The sequence below is a fragment of the Lontra canadensis genome, unplaced genomic scaffold, assembly GCF_010015895.1.
Source record: "Lontra canadensis isolate GAN:19392208 unplaced genomic scaffold, GSC_riverotter_1.0 scaffold94, whole genome shotgun sequence".
NCBI classification, from domain to species: Eukaryota; Metazoa; Chordata; class Mammalia; order Carnivora; family Mustelidae; genus Lontra; species Lontra canadensis.
Genome location: NW_022631088.1, coordinates 4,968,157 through 4,981,750, shown reverse-complemented (window position 1 = coordinate 4,981,750; position 13,594 = coordinate 4,968,157). Strand labels below are relative to the sequence as shown.

The window sequence follows — 13,594 nt, the reverse complement described above, 5'->3', positions numbered from 1 at the left end:
TTGCAAAGTCAAGAAACTTTATATTTCCAGGTAGTCAGCTCTGTTAATATTTCCTTTTAAGGCTTCTTCTGTCTTTAATAAGTTTAGAAATGCTTTTTCTACCCTAACAGATAAATACTGAAATGTATTTTTCTAGTTCCTTTCTGGTTTAGCAATTATATTTAACACTTGGTTACACTGGGAATTTATTTTGACATGTGATGCAAGGCAGACGCTTAACATTTTTTTTCCTACAAAAAATTATTTTTTTAAAGATTTCATTTATTTGACAAAACACAAGTAGGCAGAGAGGCAGGCAGAGGGAGAGGGAGAAACAGGCTCCCAGCTGAGCAGAGAGCCCGACGTGGGGCTCAATCCCAAGACCCTGGGATCATGACCTAAGCTGAAGGCAGCCGCTTAACAAACTGAGCCACCCAGGCACCCCTTCCCTACAAAAAATTATTAATAAATTATTGGCCAGAATCTTAAAATTCAATTTCTTTCATTTCTCCCTTTTTACTACTTAACTTTTGTATCTTGCTGTGTTCATGCTTCTGGCCTTTATAATCTGCCTCAAATCCTTTTTGGAAGTATGCAAGGAAGACATAAAATATAAGAAATAAACATCCCCCTGGGATTAGTTGTACTATTTTGCGGTGAATCGTTCCAAAATCCTGTATTGCATCCACATTTTTCTTGTTTCAGAAACATTAAATCTTAACCCAGGTCACACCTATGGAAGAAAGAGTTGATGCAAAGACTAAAACTGGTTGACCTTTCTCTCTTGAAATGAGGACTGTTTTCCATCTGGCCCCACGGAAGGTCATCAGTTGATAAAACTATATGGCCTCCTCTTCCCTTAACCGTGGCCAGTTTTCTCTGTATCTGACTCTTTGAAACGCAAGCCAAAGAGTGGAAGAGAGCAGAGTGAAAACCTTCCCTTATATCCTAGGATCATTGATGTGGCAAGCATGCTTTAGGGACTGAAATTTCTTGCTGTCTAACCCCTGACTGTCTTAAACTCCATAAACCAAAGAAATATCACAAAATTAACAAGGTTTAATTAACAGACAGCTGAGGATGCCAGTCTACACTTAGTTCTTGTCAAAAGGGGGCCTGGTTTGGACTCAGGACCCAGCCTCGTTGGCCACAGCTGATCATCAGAGAGGCAAACACCTGGTCCATGCCAGGACAGTCTTTCCCAGGAACTTGGAATTAGGGCAGAAGAGCTGGGGACTCCCATCAGTCTGAGACAGAGCTAACCATCGCTTTCCTGAGATGCCTGTTGAGGCAAAGCCAGCCAGCTCTCAGAGCAAAGAAAAACGAAGTAGACACGGAAGAAGGAAAGATGACAAACTGTTTCTTTCAATACGATTACGTAACATGGGCTCCTCACTTTCTGTTCCTGGGTCTGGGCCCTCAAGGTGTGCTGATGCCCAAATTCTATTAAATATCCACGCATCCATCCAATGAATCCCATTTTTCTTGAGCTACTTTGAGTGGGCTTCTGTCCTGGGAAATGACGATCCCAAAGAAGACAGCCTTGTATCTGGACAATGCTTTCCAGTTTACAAGGGGTCGCACTAACATTCCCTTTGAGGTAGGTGGGTCAGCATGATCATTACCCTCAATTTAAAACAGAGGAAACTGGGATCCTCAAAGTCTTCAGTCACTAGCCAAAGACACCCGGCGAGAGTAGGACAGAGCCAAGACTGATTACCAGACTGACAAGTGTTCCATTATATGACACCACTTTCTAGTAATCTTGGAAGACATGGAGGGCTTGCATTAAACATTTGCATTGACTTGGCATTCTTCCAGCGTCAACACTAAGCCTGTCTAGTCGGCTTCTGCTGGGTCCCCTGCGCTGGCTCAAGACAATCTAGGGATTCCTGTGTCTTAAGTAGTTTAGTTGACATTTAGGAAGCTCGAATACCAAACGTTCTTCTGCTTCCCTTTCCCTGAGAAGCACTTCCTCATATCAGTTAAGACAACACACTGGTTAAATATATTTTATGGGTGTCACCTAGGTGACAGGCTGTGGAGAACAGAAAAGAAGGATCTAATTCCCCGATATCACTTGGAGAGCCCGTTGTCTCATCGGAGATGCCGCATCAGCCGCATGACATACAGGGACCCACTGGGTTACTGTTTGTGTTGATGGACTCACAAGGAAGGCTTTGCAGTGAAGGAAATGAAATTGTCCCAAGTGTTAAATTAAAAATTAATTAAGTGGCAGGACGCCTGGGTGGCTCAGTCAGTTAAGCATCTGACTCTTGATTTAAACGCAGGTCATGATCTTAGGGTCCTGGGATCAAGCCCAGCATCGGGCTCCATGCTCTGCGGGAAGTCTGCTTGGAATTCTCTCTCTCTGTCTCGGTACCTCCCCCTAAGGAGGGGTGAATAAGTAAAGATAGATTTTTAAAAATTGAAGAAGTGGAGTTGATAAGGAAAGAAGAGATCCCAGATCAGAAAGACTTGACTCAGTCAGGAGGGGGCAGCCAGCCTGGAAAACACAGAAAAAGAGGAGGAGGAGGACAGAGCTTAGGAAGAGAAGAAGGAAAAGGCGGTAAGAAGGACACAACTAGAACCCATCGAGGACCATGCCGAAGACAGAGATCTCTTCTCCCTCCTCAAGCCCAGGATACACACATCATCCTCATGGACAGCTGAGTGAGAAATGCAGGGACAGGGAGATCACCTAATCAATGGAACATTTTTATGCAAAAAGAGTTAAACCCTCAGCTAAGGGATGATTTATATGAAAGGACTGAACCAAGCTTTAATATGGGTTATATATTTAGGTCATTTTTCCCAGATAACCAGTGAGTAGGGACTTAGAAGAAATGGGATTCCTACTGTAAGCAAATTTAAAATTTTTATTTTATCTTCACATCCAAGTTGTACTACAACTTGGGATCCTCTATTATAACCAAAGCCAAATTTTTAGCATGAAAATGAATTATTGTGAGTGGCCATTATAAGAAGACAACAAATGGTGCCTCACGGAAAAGTGATGTTTCAGAGGTTTGGGATGATACGATGTTTTTTAGGACAACTATAGGAAAGAACACAAGAAACAGGGACACAGCAGAAATGAAGTCAGTAGCGGTGAGGGACAGGGACCAGGCGTGACCAGCAAGGGTGAACGTTTGTGAGCTGAACACAAGAAAGTCTAACCAGATTCTGGAGGTCCTTGAAGACAAGGCAGGACCCACGGAGGCGACTACAAGGGTGGCACTTTAAAAGTACCTGTGTGACGGCAGGCTGGACAGGAGTAGGAGCAGCAACAGTGCAAAATAAAGAACACCTCTAAGAGGAAACTGCCAAAGATCAGCCATCCATAGGACCCATGGCATGGAGAGTCTTTCAAGGGTCCCATCAAATGTCGTCCGTCTTTTCTGGAAAGCCGCCAGGGACCCCACTGTGCAGAATCAACCACTGTTCCCTCTGTGCTCACATAAAAATGTGTCCATGCTGTAAAACCCTCTGACCAAATCACGATATGCTTGTTTTTAAAGGTGTTTTCCTTCTGCTCTCTTCCAGCCCTGCCTTTGATCCCATAAACCCCAGTATAAAAAGGAGAGGTCAGTGGTTTCAAGTACTAGAAGTCCTTGCTGACAGGCGTGACTTCCCTTGGAAAGTCTCCACTTGCTCTGGGAGATGCCCGGTAAGGGAAAATCTTCACTGAGGCCTCAGGGGCCTGGGCCTGGGCCTGGCCGTCGGGGTCTTTGCTGGGTGCTGACCGGAGGGTTCTCTCTGAAGATGACAGCTACTGGGGGTTATGGAATGTTCCAGCCCAAAGTCCCATGTTCCCCGACAGAATGACCCCAGGGAGAGCCACTGCAGCGAGGCCACCTGTCGCAGGGGGGCCGTGTGGCGCTCACTCCCCAACAGTAGGATTTCTTCCTCTCTGCCCTCGGAATGTCACTCCCCATCACATCCGCACTTCCTCACTAAAGACATTCGATCCTGCCTTGAGTGCCTGGAGCCTACTCTTCTCGGGCATCTTCTGCGGAGCGGGGCAGACATCAGAAATGCCGCTGTCGGGTCTGTCCGCATCAAGCCCGAGCCTCCCCTGCGGCAGGGACCCCCCTCCCTGGGGCTGGGGCACGGAAGGCCCATGGCTATGGGGGACTTCCTCTCCCTGACTTCCCCTCTGCCGCCTCTCCTCTCCCTGACCTCTGTCCCTGGCCCACTGTGGCCAGTCAGAAGGTCTATCCTACAGCTCCTGGTGGTCGGTGGTTCTATGATGGTCTCGGAAGGGGGGATGTTCCTGCGACTTCCCTTGGGAGTCATGGGCTCCCGAGGCGGGAGGAGCAGCCGTATTCGCTGTCACTGGTCATCTGACAAGGCTCCAGACCTCGCAGGCTCCTTTCCATGAGGCGGTCTGGTGTCGCACAGTGGCTAGAAGCGTGCACTCCAGAGCCTTCAGCGCGACTGCCGGGGTCTAGCTCAGCTCTGTGCCCCCGGGCACGTTTCCTACATTTCCTCCTCTGTGAGAGTGGAAGCAAGGGCCGTCCGGGTGGCTCAGTCGGTGGAGAATCTGACTCTTGATTTTTGGCTCAAGTGATGATCTCAGGGTTGTGGGGTCGAGCCCCGCACAGGGTTCTGTGCTCAGGGGAGTCCGCTTGAGATTCTCTCCCTCTTTCCCTCTCTCTCCGCCCCTCCCCCTCTCAAATAAATGTTTTTTTAAAAAGTGGAAATCAAAATAACATCTACTTTGTAGAGATATTATGGGGATTAAATCAGTGGATTCGTGGATAGGCACTTAGAACAATGCCTAGCATTCAGGAAGTACTACAGGAAGTAGCATTCAGAATGCAAGCGGTCTGTTAGTATTATTATTGTTGTTGTTGTTGTTGTTGTTGATTTTTGTTAAGAGTTGGAAAGCTGGCATGCCCAGATGACAAGCTCTGTGCTTTCGAGGCAGAGAGCCTGAGCCTTCAGATGATCATGTGGAAGAAGAGAAAGAAGGACGGGCGACCTCTGGGATGGGAGGGAACGGAGGGTCTCTGGGGTCCCCCGGCAGTGACCTGTGTTCCTCCCTGGGGCAGGCTTCCCTGATTGCCAAGACTGGGACGGTGAGGTCCCTCAGGTGGGAACAGGGGGATCTCATGGGCCCATCAGATGGGCTCTCATGCCCTGGAAATATGGGCGTCAGTGTCTCTGAATCGCAGGGCAAATCTCCCTCGTAAGAGTGCCTCGTCTTGGACTCACTAAAGGCAGCTTCCTTCAGAAGAGGGGGTGATGGGCCCCATTTCCAGGGAAAAGGGAAGCCCCTGACTGTCAACGGGGTGTGACCCGTCTGCAACGGGGACACTGCATGGCCGTGAGAAGCAACAGCAGGCGTGCCGTGACGGGACCTCACTTCTCTCCCCACTGGAGGTAGGTGGCAGACGGTCCCCCCTCCTGCTCTCGGCACCACCCTGGGTAGCGGGAAGGGGGAGATCTCAAAGGGGTGATTCTAAATCTCAATTAATAAAGCAGGAAGCAATTCAGGAAAGGATGTGACTATCTTTGAACCCTGAGTTCCTGTGGTTACGTCCACTCACGGTGCCTGACATCCTGGCCATGTTTCTATTGTCTATTCCCAGGAACACAGAGTGTCGTCTCTCCGGGGAAGACCACCAGCCCTCTCGCGGGGACTGCATGGGGCCGCCTCTGATCCACGGGATGCTTGAGGCTGCAGAGCCAGAGCCTGGCACATGGAGGTGGAGGGTGTCCTGAACACTTCCGCCCCGAAAGGCCTGCTGCCACCCCCCCTCCTTTCCCTAACAGGAATTCTGTTCAAACTCTGAGTTCACAAGGACAAGCATAGCTACTAATGCCGCGTTCTTATGAAATCTCTCTACATACCCCAACTCGGAAAAACGAAAAGGGCAACATTCACGTGGCGGTCCTGCCCACTGGTCACCACTTTCTAACCCTCCAATCCTCAGCAGCCTACAGGTGGTAAAGGCTTCCGCAGGATCCTCCCAGAGGGGCCCTCACGCAGAGACCACAGGTCCTCCCAAGACCACAGGGCCTCAGGGGCCTGGGATCTTCACTTGAGCTCACCTAAGTCCTAACCATTGCACCCAGTATACACTGATTTTAGTAGATTATATTATATGTCTACACTGTGTGACCCAACGCTCCTAGACCCCCTTGTGCTGAAGAAAGGTGTCTTTTCGGAATTAACGAGAGCAGAATCTCTCTTTCTCTCTCTCTCTCTCTCTCTCTCTCTCTCTCTGTCACACACACACACACACACACACACACACACACACAGAAACCCAAGAAAGAAATCTCAAGGGCAACACCTTGATCTGGGCATTTAACATGAATTCCCCCAGATAGTTTCAGAATATGGCAGGCTAGGATGTTGGGTGTAATTTATCGTTGAATGGCTGCAAGGAATTTGTGGTCACTTGTTAAAGCGGCCCTTTTATAAAAAGAAAAAAAGCCCTCAAAACAAACAACAGCAAAGACAAACAAACAAAAATATGCAGCCCCACAAAAGGCAGTGCATAGAAATGTCTCCGAGATAAAGCCCTCCGGGGCGAAGGCACGCTCGTGCTTGCAGGAGAAAACAAAGCCAGACGGGGTTTGCGCTAAAGTCCCAAGTCGCTCTGCCTCCCGCACCCCCCAGCTGGACCGCAGCTCATTTAATTACACATCACGCCCATGTGCGTCCCCCGAGTCCTCGCCCCTCCCCCTGGTCACAGGACATGTGAAATCTATTTGCTTTGTGGCCCCAGATTCCTCCAGGGACGTGATGGACACCGGTCTGCCTGGCCAGGGGCCGAGTGGTGGTGCAGTCTGAATGCCCAGTAAACAGGTACCCACACCTGCCACCTGAATTTGAAGCCCATGGAGAGAGACAACTGCATCTGCTTTATCACTGATGAAAACAGACTGGCAGCACGGCTGCGCCCTGTGGTCAGAAGGTCTCGCTCCCAGCGCCCGCTCGCTACTGCCCCAGGCTGGCAGGGCTGCCTCCCAGGACACATCTACGTCTGCAGGACAAAACCGTGTCCTGACATAGGATTTTCTTGAACCACCAATAGAGCTCTCTTAAACACCTCGTGCGGTGGGCAGGGCAGGTGGTTTGGAGCGGGAAGAACACCATAGACCCGTTCAAGTCTGTGCTCTCCCATTGTGGCCCTGGGAAAGGAATTTTACCGCATGCAAAAGAGAAATCGCCACACCTTGTCTGCCTCGGTCTCAGAGACAGTGTGAGGGCGGGGGCCATCCTGTGCCTAGCGCACCGGAACTCTCCAGGTATTTGCAGGTATCAGGCATTGTTTCCATGAATTTAGAAACTATTAAATACTTACCAAATTAGTTTGTAAATATAAAAAGGCCCAAAAAGGTAGTACACATGGAAGGCATGAGATACACAAAATCTGTTGTCAATTAAAAAATGTTTACCTTTTCCCCAAAGGGTACCAAGGGGTCATTAGCTTTACAGCACACGTAACCTTCCAACGGAACCCATGGACATTACCGGGTTATACGCTCTTCTTCCAGAACTTACATGACTGCTGCACGTCTTGTATCGAATATTTTGTCCTTCACAGTTCCTAGAGGGAAAAAAGAGGGAAAAAGCAATGATTTCATAAGAGTGGCAAGCAGCACAAAAGAAAGAGGACAGAGGGAGGGAGGGAGGAGCAGAGGGAGGGAGAGAAGGAAAGAAGGAAGGAGAGAGAGGGAGAGGAAGGAAGGAAGGAAAGAAATGAAGGAAAAGAAAAGAAACGGGAAGAAAAGAAAGGAATGAAGGAAGGAAAGAAAGAAAGAAAATAAGGGAGCGAGGGAGAAGGAGGGGAGGAAGGAAGGAGAGGGAAGGGAGGGAAGGAGAGAGAGAGAGAGAGAGAGAAAGAAAGAAAGAAAGAAAGAAAACAAAAAGAAAGAAAAGAAAAGGAAGGGAAAGGAAGGATGACAAAGAAAGGAAGGAAGGAAGGAAGGAAGGAAGGAAAAAGAAATGAAGGAAAAGAAAAGAAACGGGAAGAAAAGAAAGGAATGAAGGAAGGAAAGAAAAAGAAAATAAGGGAGGGAGGGAGCGAGGGGGAAGGAAAGAAGGAAGGAGAGGGAAGGGAGGGAAGGAGAGAGAGAGAGAGAAAGAAAGAAAGAAAGAAAGAAARCAAAAGGAAAGAAAAGAAAAGGAAGGGAAAGGAAGGATGACAAAGAAAGGAAGGAAGGAAGGAAAGGAAAGAAAGGAAGAAAAAGGAAGGAAGGAAGGAAGGAAGGAAATGAGAGAGGGTAGGAGGGAGGAAGGGAGGAAGGAAGGAAAGAAAAAAAGATAAAGAAAGGCCAATACAAGGTGATACTCATAAAACTTACCGTGTTACCTCAGAGATTCAAAGTTTAAATTCTAAGAAATAACTTTTAAAAAATCAGAAGGGCAAAAGGTCTCATGAAAGTGTCCCTTTGAACAGAGAGTGAATTCTTCAGCTGAATTAATGTAATGCTATTATTTATGTGCAGTTTTCACCCTGGGAGCCACATAACCCCTGAAATTAATGTATAATATGTGTGCATACTTGTGGGTTTTTTCTGTGAAAAAGAAGAGGAAGCCCTGGGTGGATGCATTCGTGCACGGCGTCCCCCCGCTCCCTGAAGGACCCTAAGCTGGCTGGGCTCTCCAGGACCTCCGTCTGTAATCGATACGATGGACTCCGTTAGATGCTTGCTAGAGGCAGCCCTTCCACATTTTCTTCCAACTATTGGCCTTACTGAACGGAAGCTACAAAATCGTGTCCAGGAGATTTCCCTGGGATGCTGGTGCTATAGGGCCCGAAGTCATCTATAGGCTTGAGAACCCCCCACAAATGACCCCCACGAGCTCTCTCCACCCCTCCAGGCAGTGGCTCTGGAACCCTGCCACTCGTTCTCCCGGTCCTGTCTTCCTTAGGATGCTCGCGGTTCCAACCTGCAGGTGCTTTCCTCAACCAGGGCTTGCTGCTCCATAGTTTGTATTAATTTCTTACAGCTAGCTGGTCCGCTAATGGTACTTCCCAACTTCTCAGTTATACATTCTTCTTTTTTTTTTAAACCTTTGGTTTACCTGGTCAGTTCAATGGCAGATTCGCAGCAAAGAAAGCTAAACACAGGCTTAGCTCCACATCTGGCTTTAAAAGTTGGTTGATACTATTTCAATGTTTTAAAATATTTAGTCTTAGAAGAATAGAAATTTTTTAAAAGATTTTATTTATTTGAGAGAGAGTGAGAGATCATAAGCAGGGGGGAATGGGCAGAGGAAGAGGGAGAAGCAGACTCCCCACTGAGCAGGGAGTCCGATGCAGGGCTCGATCCCGGGACTCCAGGATCATGACCTGAGCTGAAAGCAGGTGCTTAACCAACTAAGCCACCCAGATGCTGCAAGAAAATAAATGTGTTTTGTTTTGTTTTGTTTTTAAGGATTTTATTTTTATTTATTTGACAGACAGAAATCACAAGTAGGCAGAGAGGCAGGCAGAGAGAGGAGGAAGCAGGCTCCCTGTGGAGGAGAGAGCCCGACGTGGGGCTCGATCCCAGAACCCTGGGATCATGACCTGATTCAAAGGCAGAGGCTTTAACCCACTGAGCCACCCAGGCGCCCCAAGAAAATAAATTTTTAAGAAGTGGGTCTGACAACAAAGAGAAATAAAAGGTATCCATATTGGCAATGAAGAAGTCAAACTCTCTCTCTTCGCAGATGACATGATTCTTTATATGGAAAACCCAAGACTCCAAGAAATATAGCACCAAGAACCATAGCACCAAGAACCATAAGATACCTGGGAATAAACCTAACCAAAGAGGTAAAGGAATTGTGCTCAAGGAACTACAGAACACTCATGAAAGAAATTGAAGAAGACACAAAAAGATGGAAGACCATTCCATGCTCTTGGATCGGAAGAATAAACATTGTTAAAATGTCTATACTGCCTAGAGCAATCTATACTTTTAATGCCATTCCGATCAAAATTCCACCGGTATTTTTCAAAGAGCTGGAGCAAATAATCCAAAAATTTGTATGGAATCAGAAGAGACCCCGAATCGCTAAAGAAAGGTTGAAAAACAAAAATAAAACTGGGGGCATCACGTTACCTGATTTCAAGCTTTACTACAAAGCTGTGATCACCAAGACAGCATGGAACTGGCATAAAAACAGACACATAGACCAGTGGAACAGAGTAGAGAGCCCAGATATGGACCAGATATGGACCCTCAACTCTATGGTCAAATAATCTTCAACTAAACAGGAAAAAATATACAGTGGAAAAAAGACAGTCTCTTCAATAAATGGTGCTGGGAAAACTGGACAGCTATATGTAGAAGAATGAAACTCGACCATTCTCTTACACCATACACAAAGATAAACTCAAAATGGATAAAAAACCTCAATGTGAGACAGGAATCCATCAGAATCCTAGAGGAGAACATAGGCAGTAACCTCTTCGATATCAGCCACAGCAACTTCTTTCAAGATATGTCTCCAAAGGCAAAGGAAACAAAAGCAAAGATGAACTTTTGGGACTTCATCAAGATCAAAAGCTTCTGCACAGCAAAGGAAACAGTCAAAAAAACAAAGAGGCAACCCACGGAATGGGAGAAGATATTTGCAAATGACAGTACAGACAAAAGGTTGATATCCAGGAACTATAAAGAACTCCTCAAACTCAACACACACAAAACAGACAATCATATTAAAAAATGGGCAGAAGATATGAACAGACACTTCTCCAATGAAGACATACAAATGGCTATCAGACACATGAAAAAAATGTTCATCATCACTAGCCATCAGGGAGATTCAAATTAAAACCACATTGAGATACCACCTTACACCAGTTAGAATGGCCAAAATTAGCAAGACAGGAAACAACATGTGTTGGAGAGGATGTGGAGAAAGGGGAACCCTCTTACACTGTTGGTGGGAATGCAAGTTGGTGCAGCCACCTTGGAGAACAGTGTGGAGATTCCTCAAGAAATTAAAAATGGAGCTTCCCTACGCACCTTCCAACTGCACTACTGGGTATTTACCCCAAAGATACAGATGTAGTGAAAAGAAGGGCTATCTGTACCCCAATGTTTATAGCAGCAATGGCCATGGTCGCCAAACTGTGGAAAGAACCAAGATGCCCTTCAATGGACGAATGGATAAGGAAGATGTGGTCCATATACACTATGGAGTATTATGCCTCCATCAGAAAGGATGAATACCCAACTTTTGTATCAACATGGACAGGACTGGAAGAGATTATGCTGAGTGAAATAAGTCAAGCAGAGAGAGACAATTATCATATGGTTTCACTTACTTGAGGAGCATAACAAATAGCATGGAGGACAAGGGGAGTTAGAGAGGAGAAGGGAGTTGAGGGAAATTGGAAGGGGAGGTGAACCATGAGAGACTATGGACTCTGAAAAACAATCAGGGTTTTAAAGGGGCGGGGGGTGGGAGGTTGGGGGAACCAGGTGGTGGGTATTAGAGAGGGTACGTATTGCATGGAGCACTGGGTGTTGTGCAAAAACAATGAATACTGTTATGCTGAAAAGAAAGAAAAAAAATTTTAAATAAATAAATAAATAAATAAAATAAATAAAAAAGAAGTGGGTCTGAGAGGGGGCACCTGGATGGCTCAGTCGGTTAAGCATCTCACTCCTGATTTGGGAGCTCAGGTCATGATCTCAGGGTCCTGACATGGAGCCCTGCGCTGGGCTCACTCACTGAGATTTTCTCTTTTCTTCTCCCTCTGCCCCTCCCTCCTCCCTCTCTTAAAAAAAAAAAAGTGGATCTGGATGGATCTGATTTTTGGCTGCTATGGTTTAAATAGGAGCCTCTATGAAATAATCGATAATCCATTTCAGTAATATACCATCATCGCACATACCTGCTGATGATTTCATTTTTATTGATTACAAAAAGAGTACGTGAAAACTAATAATACGCCAAGAAGTGTAAAGGAGAATAATCAATCTTTCTAAATCCCATCACCAAGACCTTCACTCTCCACACTTTGGCATTTAATCACCCCGTGTTTCTGCATGACTTACAGATGTGAAATCCTAGTACAATTCAGCCTCGGATTAGTTTTAGTCTAATATAACAAGTAGACCCTCATTTCATTACTAATTCTTCGGAAAAATTATTTCAGTAACTATATAATAGTCCATTATACAGACATTACATTTTTTGTAGACCTGAATTTAAATGTTCTTAATTGTGGTGAAATACACATACCATAAATTTACCAACTTAACCATTTTTAGATACGCAGTCCAGCATTAAGTATATCCACATTGCTGTACAAACATGACAATGTGTGGTCATTTATGCTGCCTCTTTTTTCCCATGCTTCTTACATTTACATATGGTAAAATTCACCTTTTGGGGGGTGTACAATTTTACGAGTTATGACGAATCCATCCTCCACATGAGTAATTTTCTTTTACTGCCATGATTATTTTGTATTTTATGTTTGACACTTTCTGATCCTGCTTTCCACTTTCTCTTTCTTTGCAATCCTTCTCAAACTATCCACTTTCATCTCATACCATCCCTTCCCGTCTGTTCCACTTGTAGCACGGATCCCTAACGGGATTACGGAGAAAACACAGGGGAAGAAGAACTTTGGGAGTGGGGAAAAAAAAAAACATCACAGCATTACGGCTGCCTCAGAAAGCATTATCTAAATGACAGTTAAAGTTCTGAACTCAAAGGCAGACAACACATACAATCAGTTGCCCTTGCTTAGTACAATTCTTGCGAGTTTGGGATTAGGACATCTTCCCAGATGCTATGTTAGTAATAAGATGACCCAGTCTGAGCATCTTTTAACACTGCCTATTTCCTCTGTTTTGTGTCTTGTCATACATGACCCTCAAATTTATTAAACTTTCGATGAGACTGTATGAAACTTGAAACATTCAAGAAGGACCAAACTGGGAGGCTGGCGGGAAAACGGGATTATAGGGTGGAGAAGTCTCTCTCTTGGTCAAGGGGAAGTGACGCCATTCTCCTGGGAGACAAGAGCTAAGCCAGTGGACAAGGTCATGCACTTACATGACTTATTTCATTGTGCTTTTATGTGCAGGGGGTGGGGGGGAGAAGAAAATAAATTACAGAAAAAAGTGGACGGGGATTTAAAGTACTCCGTTTATTTTGGAAAAGCCCCAACTGAGGAAAGCAGCTAATAGATTAGGGAAGTGATAACCAAAACCTTTTGTACCACACTGACTTAGAACCCTAAAAGACTTTTAATTCTACTGTCCAGAGACCAGGCAAATTGCAAAGAAACAAGTTAAGATAGTATTTAAATTGAAATACTGATATACAGAAAAACAATATAGTCAAAACCTATAAAGAATGGTATTTTCTTTAAAAACATTCTGGAACTTCAGAAAAAAATGATTTCAGAGGCATTGATACCAATTGTTTAACTTCAGCGGTTTTTTAAATGAGAAGCAAAACTACTGTTGTAGGGATGCCTGGGTGGCTTGGTCGGTGAAGCGTCTGCCTTCAGCTCAAGTCATGATCCCAGGGTCCTGGGATCGAGTCCCACATCAGGCTCCCTGCTCAGTGGGAGCCTGATTCTCCTTCTCCTTCCTGCTTGTGTTCTCTCTTGCTATCTTGTCACTATCTGTCTCT

General features: G+C 45.6%; 1 protein-coding gene across 1 annotated transcript in view; it reads right to left on the bottom strand.

Moving 5' to 3' along the window:
* The window catches only part of ADAMTSL3 (ADAMTS like 3), a 333,555-nt gene that overhangs the window by 194,335 nt on the left and 125,626 nt on the right, over window positions 1-13,594 (bottom strand). Inside the window, exon 5 of the mRNA XM_032836843.1 lies at window positions 7,502-7,547. Within this exon, the coding sequence (XP_032692734.1) occupies window positions 7,502-7,547 (46 nt within the window). The remainder of the gene's footprint in view (window positions 1-7,501; window positions 7,548-13,594) is intronic.